This window comes from Charadrius vociferus, unplaced genomic scaffold (genome assembly GCF_000708025.1).
Source record: "Charadrius vociferus isolate BGI_N301 unplaced genomic scaffold, ASM70802v2 scaffold151, whole genome shotgun sequence".
Classification (NCBI taxonomy): Eukaryota; Metazoa; Chordata; class Aves; order Charadriiformes; family Charadriidae; genus Charadrius; species Charadrius vociferus.
Window position 1 is genome coordinate 1,444,730 of NW_009646933.1, and position 11,820 is coordinate 1,456,549.

Below are 11,820 nucleotides of genomic sequence, written 5' to 3' on the forward strand. Positions count from 1 at the left end.
TGCCCCATCCCTGGAGGTGTTGAAGGCCAGGTTGGACGGGGCTTGGAGCAACCTGGGCTGGTGGGAGGTGTCCCTGCCCATGGCAGGGGGATTGGAACCAGGTGATCTTTAAGGTCCCTTCCAACTAACCATTCTATGATTCTATGACTTTGGTCACTCCAGTGTTACTATCAGGTGAGTTTGATGATATCCCAAGCTACTAGTTTTTCAAATACTCTGTATTTCACTTGTGCTTATATGTCAAGGTCTGTGAATTGGGAGGTGCCAACAGTGTACAGCTGATTTTTGTAATGCAGTTATGCAGATCCCGGACCTTGTCTCCATCCCTCCTTCTCCAAGCACTTGGAAAATGGGTTTCTAGTTTGTAGAGGGAGGGACACAGCCATGTTGGAGGACAGGATTTCCTTGCACAGCCCTTGGAGGTACTGTACATGACATCTGCAAGAGTCCTACCCTAAATTCCACAGCAAAATTCCACAAAATTCCATTTTGGAGATCCGTAGCCACAGTAAGGGAAGTAAGTTATTTTTTCAACCTCAAAGTAATTTTCTCTTCTCTAGGAAAATGTTTCTACCCATCCAGTAGCCCTGATGATGTGTAAGAAAAATTACATTGAAAACCACTTTCCTTCTGTTTATTAACAGTGAGTTGTTTTACAGTTCTTACATGCTGTTGTTTTAATTTGTTTGTTTCCACAGGCTACATTTAGATGCTGTTTACAGCAATAAAGAGAATATTACATTTGATCTAGAGTTCTGTCTTAATTCACAGGATGAGATGCGAACACAAGCTCGTCGAAAAAATCTCCTCGTTCTAATTTTGCATTATTTAATGGAGGAAGGGTATGTTATTTAAATAACAGTGCTCTACATTTGTGGGTTTGTGTGTGTCTGACTTCCCATAATGTGTCCTTCTGTCCTCTGATGAGTGGATAGACAGCTTGGCCCTTTGATTTGATGTGAGGAAGAGGTAATCTACTGTTATATATCTGGCAGTTTACTTTGCTAAATTCTTTCAGTCTCTGTAACAAAAATGTCCTATGTAATTTAAAAATACTTTAGAGCAATAAACAAAGGGTTTTTAAATAGAGTTTATGCTTTTATAATAGACTTGTGGACAGGTTAAAAATATCATATACCTACTAATGCTATTGTTTCTTTTTCTCTCAAAAATCAAAATAAGATAATGACTCTCAGGTTTTTAATCTTTGGGGTTTTTTTTTAAATTACTAGGTATGTCGATGCTGCAAATGCCTTGGAACAAGAGACAAAATTAAGTTTACGTGGCTTTGAAGTTTGTGACAACATTGATCTTGAGACAATTTTGATGGAATATGAAAGCTATTACTTTGTAAAATTTCAGAAGTATCCTAAAATTACCAAAAAAGTCCTGGACACTGGTATGTGGCTGTTTTCCAAAAAGAAAGCTTTTGTTTCTCAAAGCCTAAAAGGTGTATTTGCCTGATATACACACTGCACTTCTCGTGTATGTCAGTGTTTAATGTTGGAACTCTCTTACAGTTACAGAGCTATAGGACATAGGAATTGAGAGATAGGGCTTTGAGACTTTCTGCTCTTCCTTCTCTCTGTATGTAGAGGAACAAGAAAGTGATGTTTTTCTGTCTTTAAAAACTGCTTTGATATTGCAAAATGCCATGTAAATGCAAAAGTATTATGGCATAGATATATTTTAGTATTTTATGTCTTTCTTTTTACAGGGAGAGAATAGTAAGTCTGTTCTATTTTTTGATTTAATTTTTAAATTAAAATAAAGCACTTAAATGAAATACTATATCTTAGCTCATCCAGGCTAGTGCTTAAAAGTTTATGACCACTAGTCTTATTAACGATTTATTTTGCACATTTTCATATACTAAAGGTAATGTGCCAAACAATTACTAGGTTTATTTCCTCCAAAGGACTTAAAGTCTGAGGTGTAAATGAAGATACAGAACAAAGCAAATCAAAATATGAGTGTTCTTTTATGACCCTGAGAGCCTGAATGGTTCTGTACTTGAGCACAAAACTGATAGAACCCATAAGAATAACTATATAAGAGTCAGTTATGAAGAGCTTGGAGGGTACAGAAAACACCAATATCTCTATTTGTCATGTAAGAAAAATATAATCATCAGAGAAGGGGATGATTGGTGAGGGAACATCTCTGAGGAGTTGTCATTTTTTCATGGGACTGCCAACAACTTTTAAATCACAAGTAAATGAAACATATCAATATAATAAAATTACCTGTATAGGTGAAATGATTTTGAAAGGTACTAAAGCAATTAGTCATCATTACATTCATGGTGACGTAGAAGATAGTGCTAGCTGGAAGCAAACATTATCTGCATGAAAAAGGGATTTATGGCTACAACTTATTGATTGGTGTTAATACAAAGAGGAGCAGCCTTGGAGGACAAAACTAAAGGGATTTCTTACAAGAAGGAAAGTGTATCACAAAGCATTTGTCACATCATACTTATTCTTAGTCAAACTGAGTGGTAACCAAAACTCTATCCGTGATCCACGTGAAAAAAATTATTCCCAAAAAGCCACTCTTAGGCAATTACAAGCTCTCAGTACCTGTTTTTTGGTCAGTAAAGCTACTCAGATATGGGGCACTGTGCCATTACCCGAGCCCAGAATTGCAACTGTGCTAGCATGGATGCGTCATACGTTTTCCCTAAAGTCTAAGCAGCCTCCCTCCTGCACGTGTCTCTTGAGAAGCTGGTGCTTGGTTCTTTGTGACCTGCCTTAAATTGTGTCCGTGGTCAGATAGTGGTATACGCAGGACAAACAAAATGATTAATGTGGTCCTCCTACCTGCTAAATTCTTTGTAACACTCAGCAAACCTTACACAACCAACTCATTTCCATGCTGAATTGCGGTTTACAGTGTTGTAGATGTACCCACAGGACTACACGTTTCTTGAATGGGCTCTGCTGCTTCTAAGTACACCCTGTTCCCCAGCTCTTTCAGGGCAACAGCAGCTTGGGAAGGATTATTTTATGTAAGTGTATGAGAACCTGGGTGCAAAAGCATTGCACAGAGAACACTGATAGATGTATTTTGGAACAACTGTGTGCATGCTAGTATGATACAAACCCTCGGCTTTATGAGTTCAGATCTGGGCTTTGCGAGTTTGACATTTTGTGAAAAAAGCTTTTCTTTGACAGATATTGTTTCAAATTATGTAAGTGCAAAAAATAACATAGCTTGATAACCACCATTGCAATGTGACATTTATGCTGTCTTTGTATGTTGAACATGATAAAATTGTTATTGAAAAGAGCGAGGTAAATTCTTATTTCCCAATTCACCAATGACAGAATTATTAGCATTAAATAAGCATTCTGTGCAATATATTAAATTAGTTTATTGTGCTTGATCTAATTTCTGGTAGTGTCCATTTTACAGTGAAAATGATAGTTTTAAAATGTAAGCAAAGAAACCAAAGACTGAATGAGCCTAAAATTTGACAAGCTTGAAGCCAAACTGCTCTCTCCAATATCTGTTTGTTTTCAAAACATTTTTGCAAGCTTGCGTTGTTTATAATCACGCTGTTCCTGTTTATGCATTGTTATTTCCAAGGTTATTAATGTTTGCTCAAAAATATTTTTGAAGAGGGGGGGCAGGAATTAAGTTGTCCTTTTTTTTATCCTTAATTATTTTCCATTTTAATATTAATTTTGCCACAGCAGAAAAACAACAGCTGAGCACTGGAGGAAGACCAAGAAGGTAAGAGAAATGCATGTTTTTTTTTCTGGGCAGAAAATTTGCCTATAAAAGCAATATGCAGTGTGGTTAAAATAAAGTTGTGATACTGTAGGAATACTAAAGCCTAAAGGCACGCTGCTGACTGCATGGTACATTTTTCCATATCCTTTAGAGGAAAATAGAGACCTATTTCTGAAATGGAGGTGCAGACAATTTACAAAGTTACTGCAGTATGGGTAAGGTGGGGTGGTGTGTTTGAAAGCCACAAGCACTGAACTTCGCTGTGATTGAAATTGATACCTTAACGTCAATGGGAGTAAAGTTAGCCCAAGACTGCTGTATTTGAAAACTCTGCCTTTTAATCTTTCAGTATTTTGAAGGGAAAAAGAAGTTGTTAAAGCCTTTCAAGACGTTATTTTTTTAATTCTAGGGCAACAAGCTCATCTCAGAATCTCCCAAGGCTCAAACATCAGACTGTGCGAAGACCATTGTCAAAAACGTCACCTGGGAGTACAACAGAATTTAAATCATCCACCAAGGAGAGCACCACACAGGTTCAAATGTGCTGTATCTTGGCAGCATTACAGTTGAAATTAATGTGGTTTTATTTTGAGAGGCTATAGGCAGCATGAGGATGTGAGTTACACAATTAATAATTGTGTAACTAATGGAGTTTACTAATTATGTAATTTAAGGATTACAGATGCAAGACTTCATGCTTTCTGGCTGTGAGATGGGGAGAGAGTCACAGGCAAAAATTAGAGGAAATGGAGTCATATAATCCACCCTGTACTGAAAGCAACCAGAGTTTTCCCATTAATACCAGTATATGCATCCTTTAGTGCCAGAAAGCAAGACAAACAAACCAAGTAGAAAGTCTGCTGTCAGTTGTAAGCATCTTCGCAATGCATAAGGTGTTTGAGATCGGGGGAGTAATTTGGCTCTGCAGTTTTCAGTGTTGTGAGTCTCATTTTAGTAAGATTGCTGTGAAAACTACTTTCTTGCCATCCCTTACAGAGGAGGGAGCAGAAACTGCAGGTTGGTGGGCAAGCACCGTGTCTGTTACAGCTTTTGAGGAACTGGGTGAAGGAGAACCTCTTTTTCTTTTTTTCTTTTCGTATTTTTTAAGACCTTGTCTATATTTCTGCATAGGGAGGAGCTCATCTTTGACCAGTTCTCACCCTTAAAAAAAAAAAACAACAAAGCATTAGCTTTTGGACTTTACAGCAATAACTGCCGTGAAGTGAATGTCAAAGTAACTTATAATCCTAAAATAGCTCCTAATTTCTGACTTGACACACTGTGCCTGTTGTTTCAACTGTTTGTTAGGTGTTTCTTCTCATAACTATGTAAAATGCAGATTTCTGCAAATTAAAATGGGAGCTCTGTGCATGAAATAACTTGAATGCTGAGCTCTAGAGCTATGGCTTTCATCACTGCTGTCACCAGTCAGATAAAGTCTAAATGCACAGTGATGTTTGTCTGACAAATATGGGATTACTCTTGCAACTTCCATGTAATGATACAGCTCATCTGGGCATGTGTGAAGAGGTGGGATGATACATATAGTGGAATATCTGCAACTCATCTACTTGGCAACATATCTGTTTTAAAATTGATTTTTCTTTAGAGTAATGACAGTGCAGTTACTATGGAGCAATCTGACTTTGGCTTCAGCATCTCAGCAATAGACAAAACTGGAGGAGACAGCACTCGCCCAAGAAGGGTTGGTGGAAGCCTAGTATGTGATTTATGATAGAAATGTATATGTAGAAAATACCCATTGAAGTTTTTCACAAATATCAAATGCAAGCTTTTTGTGTATATTTTTATATAAAATGTTGTTGTATAATTAGCTGAAGGGTCAATTTTGTCATTTGGGCAGTCATTGTTTGCGTAAGAGGCTCTGCTTGCATTACATAGTATTTCAAACACCGTCAAGAAGGAAGAATATTTCTGTTTTTAAGACCCAGGTAATAGCTAAAATTGAAGATAAATTTCAAATTCATGAATGAGATGATAAGAGGCTCTGAAGTTAAATTGTTGCAATGACTGAGATGTGTGTTATTTTCCCATTGCTGCCACAAATTGCGTGGTCAGGTTTTCCCGTATTTAGGTCTGTATGTGCAGTAAGGAAACTAATTGCTGTAACGGCAAGCAAAATTTGGTCCACTGCAGTTTTAACAGTTAAAGCCTATCAAAAAATTATTTTCTCCTTTAGGGCCAAGTAATTAACTTCCATGGGATGATTCAGGATGCTGTCAAAGTATCATCAAATGAAATAGCCTTGAACAGCCTTAATTGTGATCCAGATCCTTCAGTAAGTGTTTCTGTTCATATTTCTATCCAATGAACATGAACATCAGTTTGATATAACCAGGAACAAAGTAAAATTCCACAAGGATGTCGTCTTTATTCCCAGGTGCTAAAAAAGGGCTTAGAATTCTGCATGGTGTATTTCCTCCCAGAGTGGACAGTCATACCTGATACCAGTCAAATTTGTTGACAGTTTTTTACTCTTTGAACGGGACAACAAATACAAATGATACCCTATGATTCACAAAAAAAAAAAAAAAAAATTGCAGAAACCCACAGAGCATCTGAGGGTTAAATTTTGGTTCTTTTGAATTCAGTATGTTATTTAGTGTGCACCTCGGCTGAGACAGGAGCAGAGTTTAGATAGTTGAGATAGAAAATTTTCAGTAAAGTAATCACTCCTTGACACAAGCCATAGCTTCTAGGACAGTGCATCCAACTTAGTGGCCCTCCGCCTGGCAACTGCTACACTTGAAGAGACTTTCAAAACCGAGAATGTGACAATGTGGTCACCCATAGTTACATTTTTCACTCCTCTTAATGTATGTAGGGCGTGTGTAGGACTACATGTGCAGTAAGAGAGCTGCTCGTTTTAATGTTAATTCAGGATTAGACTCTATCAGATGAAAAGATGAGTTACTGTAAATATGGCGTACTTCACAGTCTTTATTATTATCCATATTTTTACAGTTTTAAAAGTTGATATTATTATGATGTGTCAGCTTTTTTGAAACTATTTCATAGTTCATCTGTTTAAAAATAATTAAGTCTGACAAGAACTTATGTTTGTCTTTTTTAGGAACGATTATTGAAACCCCTTAGTGCTTTTATTGGCATGACTGGTGAGATGAGAGAGCTTGCAACGGTTGTAAGCAAAGTAAGATCAGACCTCCATTTCAGTTGTAAGAGATCTTGGTTATCTTTGTCATCTGGGAATGCTGTTTGTTTCTTTTCACTGTCACTGATAGTGCTTATTCTTGAATGTGCAAGCTATTTTTCTTATCATGCTACTCCCAACAAGTCATTTCTTTACATGTAACGATGTTACTTTCTGATGCACAGTGGGAGGAAGTAATTAAGACTGTTCCTTTCTGATAGTGAGCGTGTAATCTAATCATGCTGTACCCATGAGACTGTCATAGCTTTTCCATTTGTTCTTGTTTCTACAGAAAATGTACAATACTTTACCAAAACAAGAGATTTAAATATATTAGCTAATATCAACTATTATCTAATGTGATCAAATGATGGGAAAAACCTTGATTCGGCCCTGTGGGTGCGGTTTCCATTCAAGGCATTGGGCTGTGTTCCGTGTGTATGGTGTGCCAGCATCACAGCAAAATCCTGATTCTGAATGTAGCTGCCAGATACCAAGTACCAAAATTATTAGACACTGATATTCCCACATTCTTTTAAGGCTAGTCCTGTGCCTTGCATTGCGCTGCCTGCATGAGCTGGACTCCTTCTCTCTTCTTGCTCACCGCAGGTGAGAGATGCTATTACTGTAGGCTCTGCAAGCAGTGCCCTTCCCTCATCCCGGCGCAGGAGCTGCATGGGCAGCATCAATAGCACACTGTATACCTGGGCAGACTGGGGATCCTTCCAGGATGGGCAGTTTGGAATCCCAACATCATCAGCACCGTTTCATGGGTTGAGGTGCAGTCTAGCAAACGGGCCCTGGGCTGCTGCACATCAGCCTGGCTATGAAGCAGGTAAATGCTTCGCCTGCATCACCTCCGAAACCCCATGAGGCACTTGTCCAAAAGGCTCCATAGTATCACAGTATTTGACAGCGTTGTGACTCTTTCTGTATATAAGCATCAGAAATGGTATCAGCAGTTGCTTCCACATACTTAAAATCATCTGTTTAAAAAGCCTGTAAGACCTTTGCTGACTGATTTTTGTAGCTGTGTATGGCCCAAATTCTTGGTCTGCAACTTTTGGATTTGCAGTTTAGTGGAACCAAAGTCTAAGACATTTCCGACCTTAAAGTAAGAAAATTCTCATTCATTTCAGTTCCTGTCTGTTTTTTAATTTATGGTAAACCTTTAAAAATAGTGGTGGTGTTGTTGCTGCTGCTTCTGCAAAAAGCAGTAAGGTTGCTTTAGCCTTCATTATGGTATGTTTTTTAAATTGTACTGGTATGTTCCTAGTTGCTATAGTAATCAACACTGTGTAAATCAATAAAAATAAATAGCATGTGGTATCTATTTCACAACACAATCTAATTTAATTTGGAAGCAGTTATGGAAGTCTCTACTTAGCATCATAAATCTGATTCATCTTAATTTGCTGTTAATAGAAAGGGAAAGTGTAATCTACTCTATATAAATAATTTTTCTAATTGTATTAAATCAAATTTTCCCCTTGGATATAAGCAAATAATTTTTCTTCAGTCTCTGAAGACTGCCTGTTTTTATTGGAGAGCAAAATTTATCCCAAGTATTTGTGTTGAGGATATGATACTTTCTGCAGAACAATTAGTCTCTGGAATGCAAAGTCACCAAATATTGCTAAGGCAAATGGAAAGATTCATGGAAGATTTGTAAAGTTCAATGAATTAAATGAAATTAATTAATTAATTTAGTGAGTGCTTCAGGGCGTAGACTAATTACCGACTTTTTTTTGATAGATGCTTAGGGCAAAGTTTTCCTTCTGTTACAGAGTTTGTCATACCTTTTCTTGCAGCATATAAAATCTTGCATAGTGCGGGGTACATAGCAATTTTTCACTGTTACTTATAAGTGATAAGTGCCACATTTTAATTTCAGATTTCAAACTTTTAATTATCAAAGTCCTTCAGTTGCAGATTTTGGTGGATGTAAATACGAACCAACATGTCAGTCCTGTTGCTTATACTTTTTTTTCAGTCATCATTTCACTTGCCAGCATTAGAGACAAAACATTAGGCTTCATCTCATGATAGTTTGTCATATGTTAGCTGATTATTAAAACTAACTAATTGAAAACAGATCTGAAAACAGATCTGCTCAGCGTATACTCTTGGCAGTGTATATGCTCATAGGGAAACTAGGGGCTGGAGGGGAAGCAAGGCAGAATGTCGCAGTACTGTAGAAATGACTGCTGTGTAAGCTTTCCTCTTGGGAGGTCCCTAGTACGTAGGGTTAAATAATACAGTTTGTATCACTCCATAACTGAGTCGAGTCTGTTATTTTCTCAGAGGTCGTTATCTTAGTGCAGAACTTGAGTTTTACTAACAGGATGTGATGTATGTTGCAGGACATTTATCTCCATAATCCAAACGTGAAGTGGGATGATATCATTGGACTGGATGCAGCTAAAAGGCTAGTCAAGGAAGCAGTTGTTTATCCCATAAGGGTAAGGCACAAAATAGTTCTGAGAAAACCAGTGTTGGGCTCATTAGCATTTTCCTTGTCATTACAGTGGTGTTTTAGAGTTCTCAGTATTTCAGTGCTTTTGTAGGCTGTTCATGTTAGAACTGTTCTTGTTTGTTTCATCTGACAATGGCATATGCATTCTTCTATAGGAAAATGGCCTTTCAATATTAAAATTGTAAGTGTTGGGTCCTATTCTTTGGCACTTTTGGTAATGTAAGAGGTGCTGGATATGGTCTACATTAATTCAATGGAAAATGACTTATAGAAGAGAATACCAAACCAATTGCATTTGAAGAATTCACTTAAAACGTATTTCATATGGTAAATACAGTATTTTTCTCAGTACTCAGATCATATATATTATATTGTTTTGCAGGAGTTTTATCCCCCTCTATGCAAATTTTTTTGGTTTCCTGAATGCGTTAGGAGCAGTGGGGTAGGGGTTAGAATCCCTTCCATTATGTTATAGGTGATACATTTTTAATCCCTGAATTACTTTTTTGTTTCCACAGTACCCCCAGCTGTTTACAGGCATTCTGTCTCCTTGGAAAGGATTATTGCTGTATGGACCACCAGGTATGGAGACCTTTATACCATATCCGCTTGTTTTTCACTGTTTCTGGTTTTGTCCTGTGGAAAAATCATTGATGCTAATTAGATCAAATGTGTTAATAATAAAGAACATGTTCTATAATGTGAAATAAAAAGAGACACGTTGATTACATCTGTTTCTGACACTCAAACCTGTTCATTTACCTTTCTCACAATCCTCAACTATTTCTACACCTGAATCTTCCAAAAACAGTACTTATACTAACCATTCCAAGGAGTGATAACTCTTATCTCTGTTTTCACTCAGTTTGGGCCATATTAATCAAGTTTAGCTTGCCCTGATCTTACCAAATGTGAATAAATCTGACATGAACTCACCTTCTTAAGGAAAATGTCCTTCCTGTCTTCTACATTTAGGGGATATTTTGGAAATGGGGTGGAAGCTTTTCCCTCTGCTGTGCTAGCTGGGTGTTTTCCAAGTCAGCAGAGCTTCACTGCTCCCTCTGCTCCACCTTGACACAAGCACTACCACCATGAGTGTGTTTGGGAGGGGACAGAGGGCACAAGTACCACCTGAGTCAGGTTACAAAGGCCGTTGCTTCAGTAAACTCCATTTGTTGCTGTGAATGTTTAGATGTATTTGCCACAGGAGGCATCTTGACCGTTTCAGCATGGAGTACTTCAGAATTTGGGGAATGCATTATCAGTGCTGTATTACCTGAGTTTCCCCAGACAGTCCTGGAAGGGCAACAAAATGATCTGGGGGCTCCTCTGAGGACAGGCTGAGAGAGCTGGAGAAGGCTCGGGGGAGACCTTATAGTGGCCTTTCAGTACTTAAAGGGGCCTTATAAGGAAAATGGGGACAGATTTTTAGTAGGGCCTGTTATGCTAGAACAAGGGCTAAAGGTTTTAAACTAAAAGAGGGGAGATTGAGACTAGATACAAGGAAGAAGTTTTTACACTGAGTGTGGTGAAACACTGGCCCAGGTTGCCCAGAGAGGTGGTCAATGCCCCATCCCTGGAAACATTCCAGGTCAGGTTGGATGGGGCTCTGAGCAACCTGATCCAGTTGAAGATGTCCCTGCTCATGGCAGGGGGGTGGGACTAGGTGGCCGTTAAAGGTCCCTTCCAACGCAAACGATTCTACGATTCTATGATGTATTTGCCACCCAGTGCAAGGGATGGCTTCCTGGGGGATGTAGTGGTCCCACCCCTTATGTCCATGGGACAAGGAGTGGTCCATCAATACTTATGGGGCTTGCTCCAGCAGCAGCAGATTGAAGCAGCATTGAAAATAATACTAATATTACTAATAGTATAGACAAGCAAAGCAAGGCTTTGCTGGTAAAATACACTGTAAGCTGGTCTGGTCTGTCCAGGCATGAGCTGGGAGTGAAGCATGGGGAGGAACGGGGGGCGACTGGGACCATGGCCTGGCAGGGAGGGAAGGAGGAGCGCTTCCAAACCGCATGTTTTCTTAAAGCCTATGCGAAAGTATTACTATTTGCCTAATGAACAAGCACAGTTTTTAAAAAAAGCAAAACAAAACAAAAAAAACCTTGGTGAAGAAAAGCACCAAACTCCCGTGGTCTCGTGTGAGTGACTGATCCCGAGGTGCGTGCGAATTTACAGCGTCTGGAGTTGCATCGGTGTGTCAGGTTCCTTTGCGTTTAAATAATTTGTACTAGTAGGTTGCGAAAATAGGGTGAGTCTAAAAAAAAAAAAAACAAACCTAAACAAACAACAAAAAGTCTCTAGGAACAAAACATTGATAGTTTACAGGGTTTTGTGAGTTTAAATGCCTTATATTTAACAATCATAATTTATGACTAACTTGTAGATATTGTGGGTTCTTATTTAATTATTTTTATAGTTG

The 11,820-nt window shown here is 38.3% G+C and overlaps 1 protein-coding gene across 1 annotated transcript in view; it reads left to right on the top strand.

The window, feature by feature from the left end:
- The first annotated feature begins 777 nt into the window (after positions 1-777).
- Positions 778-11,820, top strand: part of KATNAL2 (katanin p60 subunit A-like 2) — a 26,233-nt gene continuing 15,190 nt past the window's right edge. The window contains exons 1-9 of the mRNA XM_009894760.1: positions 778-842; positions 1,233-1,399; positions 3,699-3,738; positions 4,148-4,271; positions 5,348-5,443; positions 5,939-6,037; positions 6,833-6,910; positions 9,274-9,372; positions 9,905-9,968. Coding sequence (XP_009893062.1) covers positions 778-842; positions 1,233-1,399; positions 3,699-3,738; positions 4,148-4,271; positions 5,348-5,443; positions 5,939-6,037; positions 6,833-6,910; positions 9,274-9,372; positions 9,905-9,968 — 832 coding nt within the window. The remainder of the gene's footprint in view (positions 843-1,232; positions 1,400-3,698; positions 3,739-4,147; positions 4,272-5,347; positions 5,444-5,938; positions 6,038-6,832; positions 6,911-9,273; positions 9,373-9,904; positions 9,969-11,820) is intronic.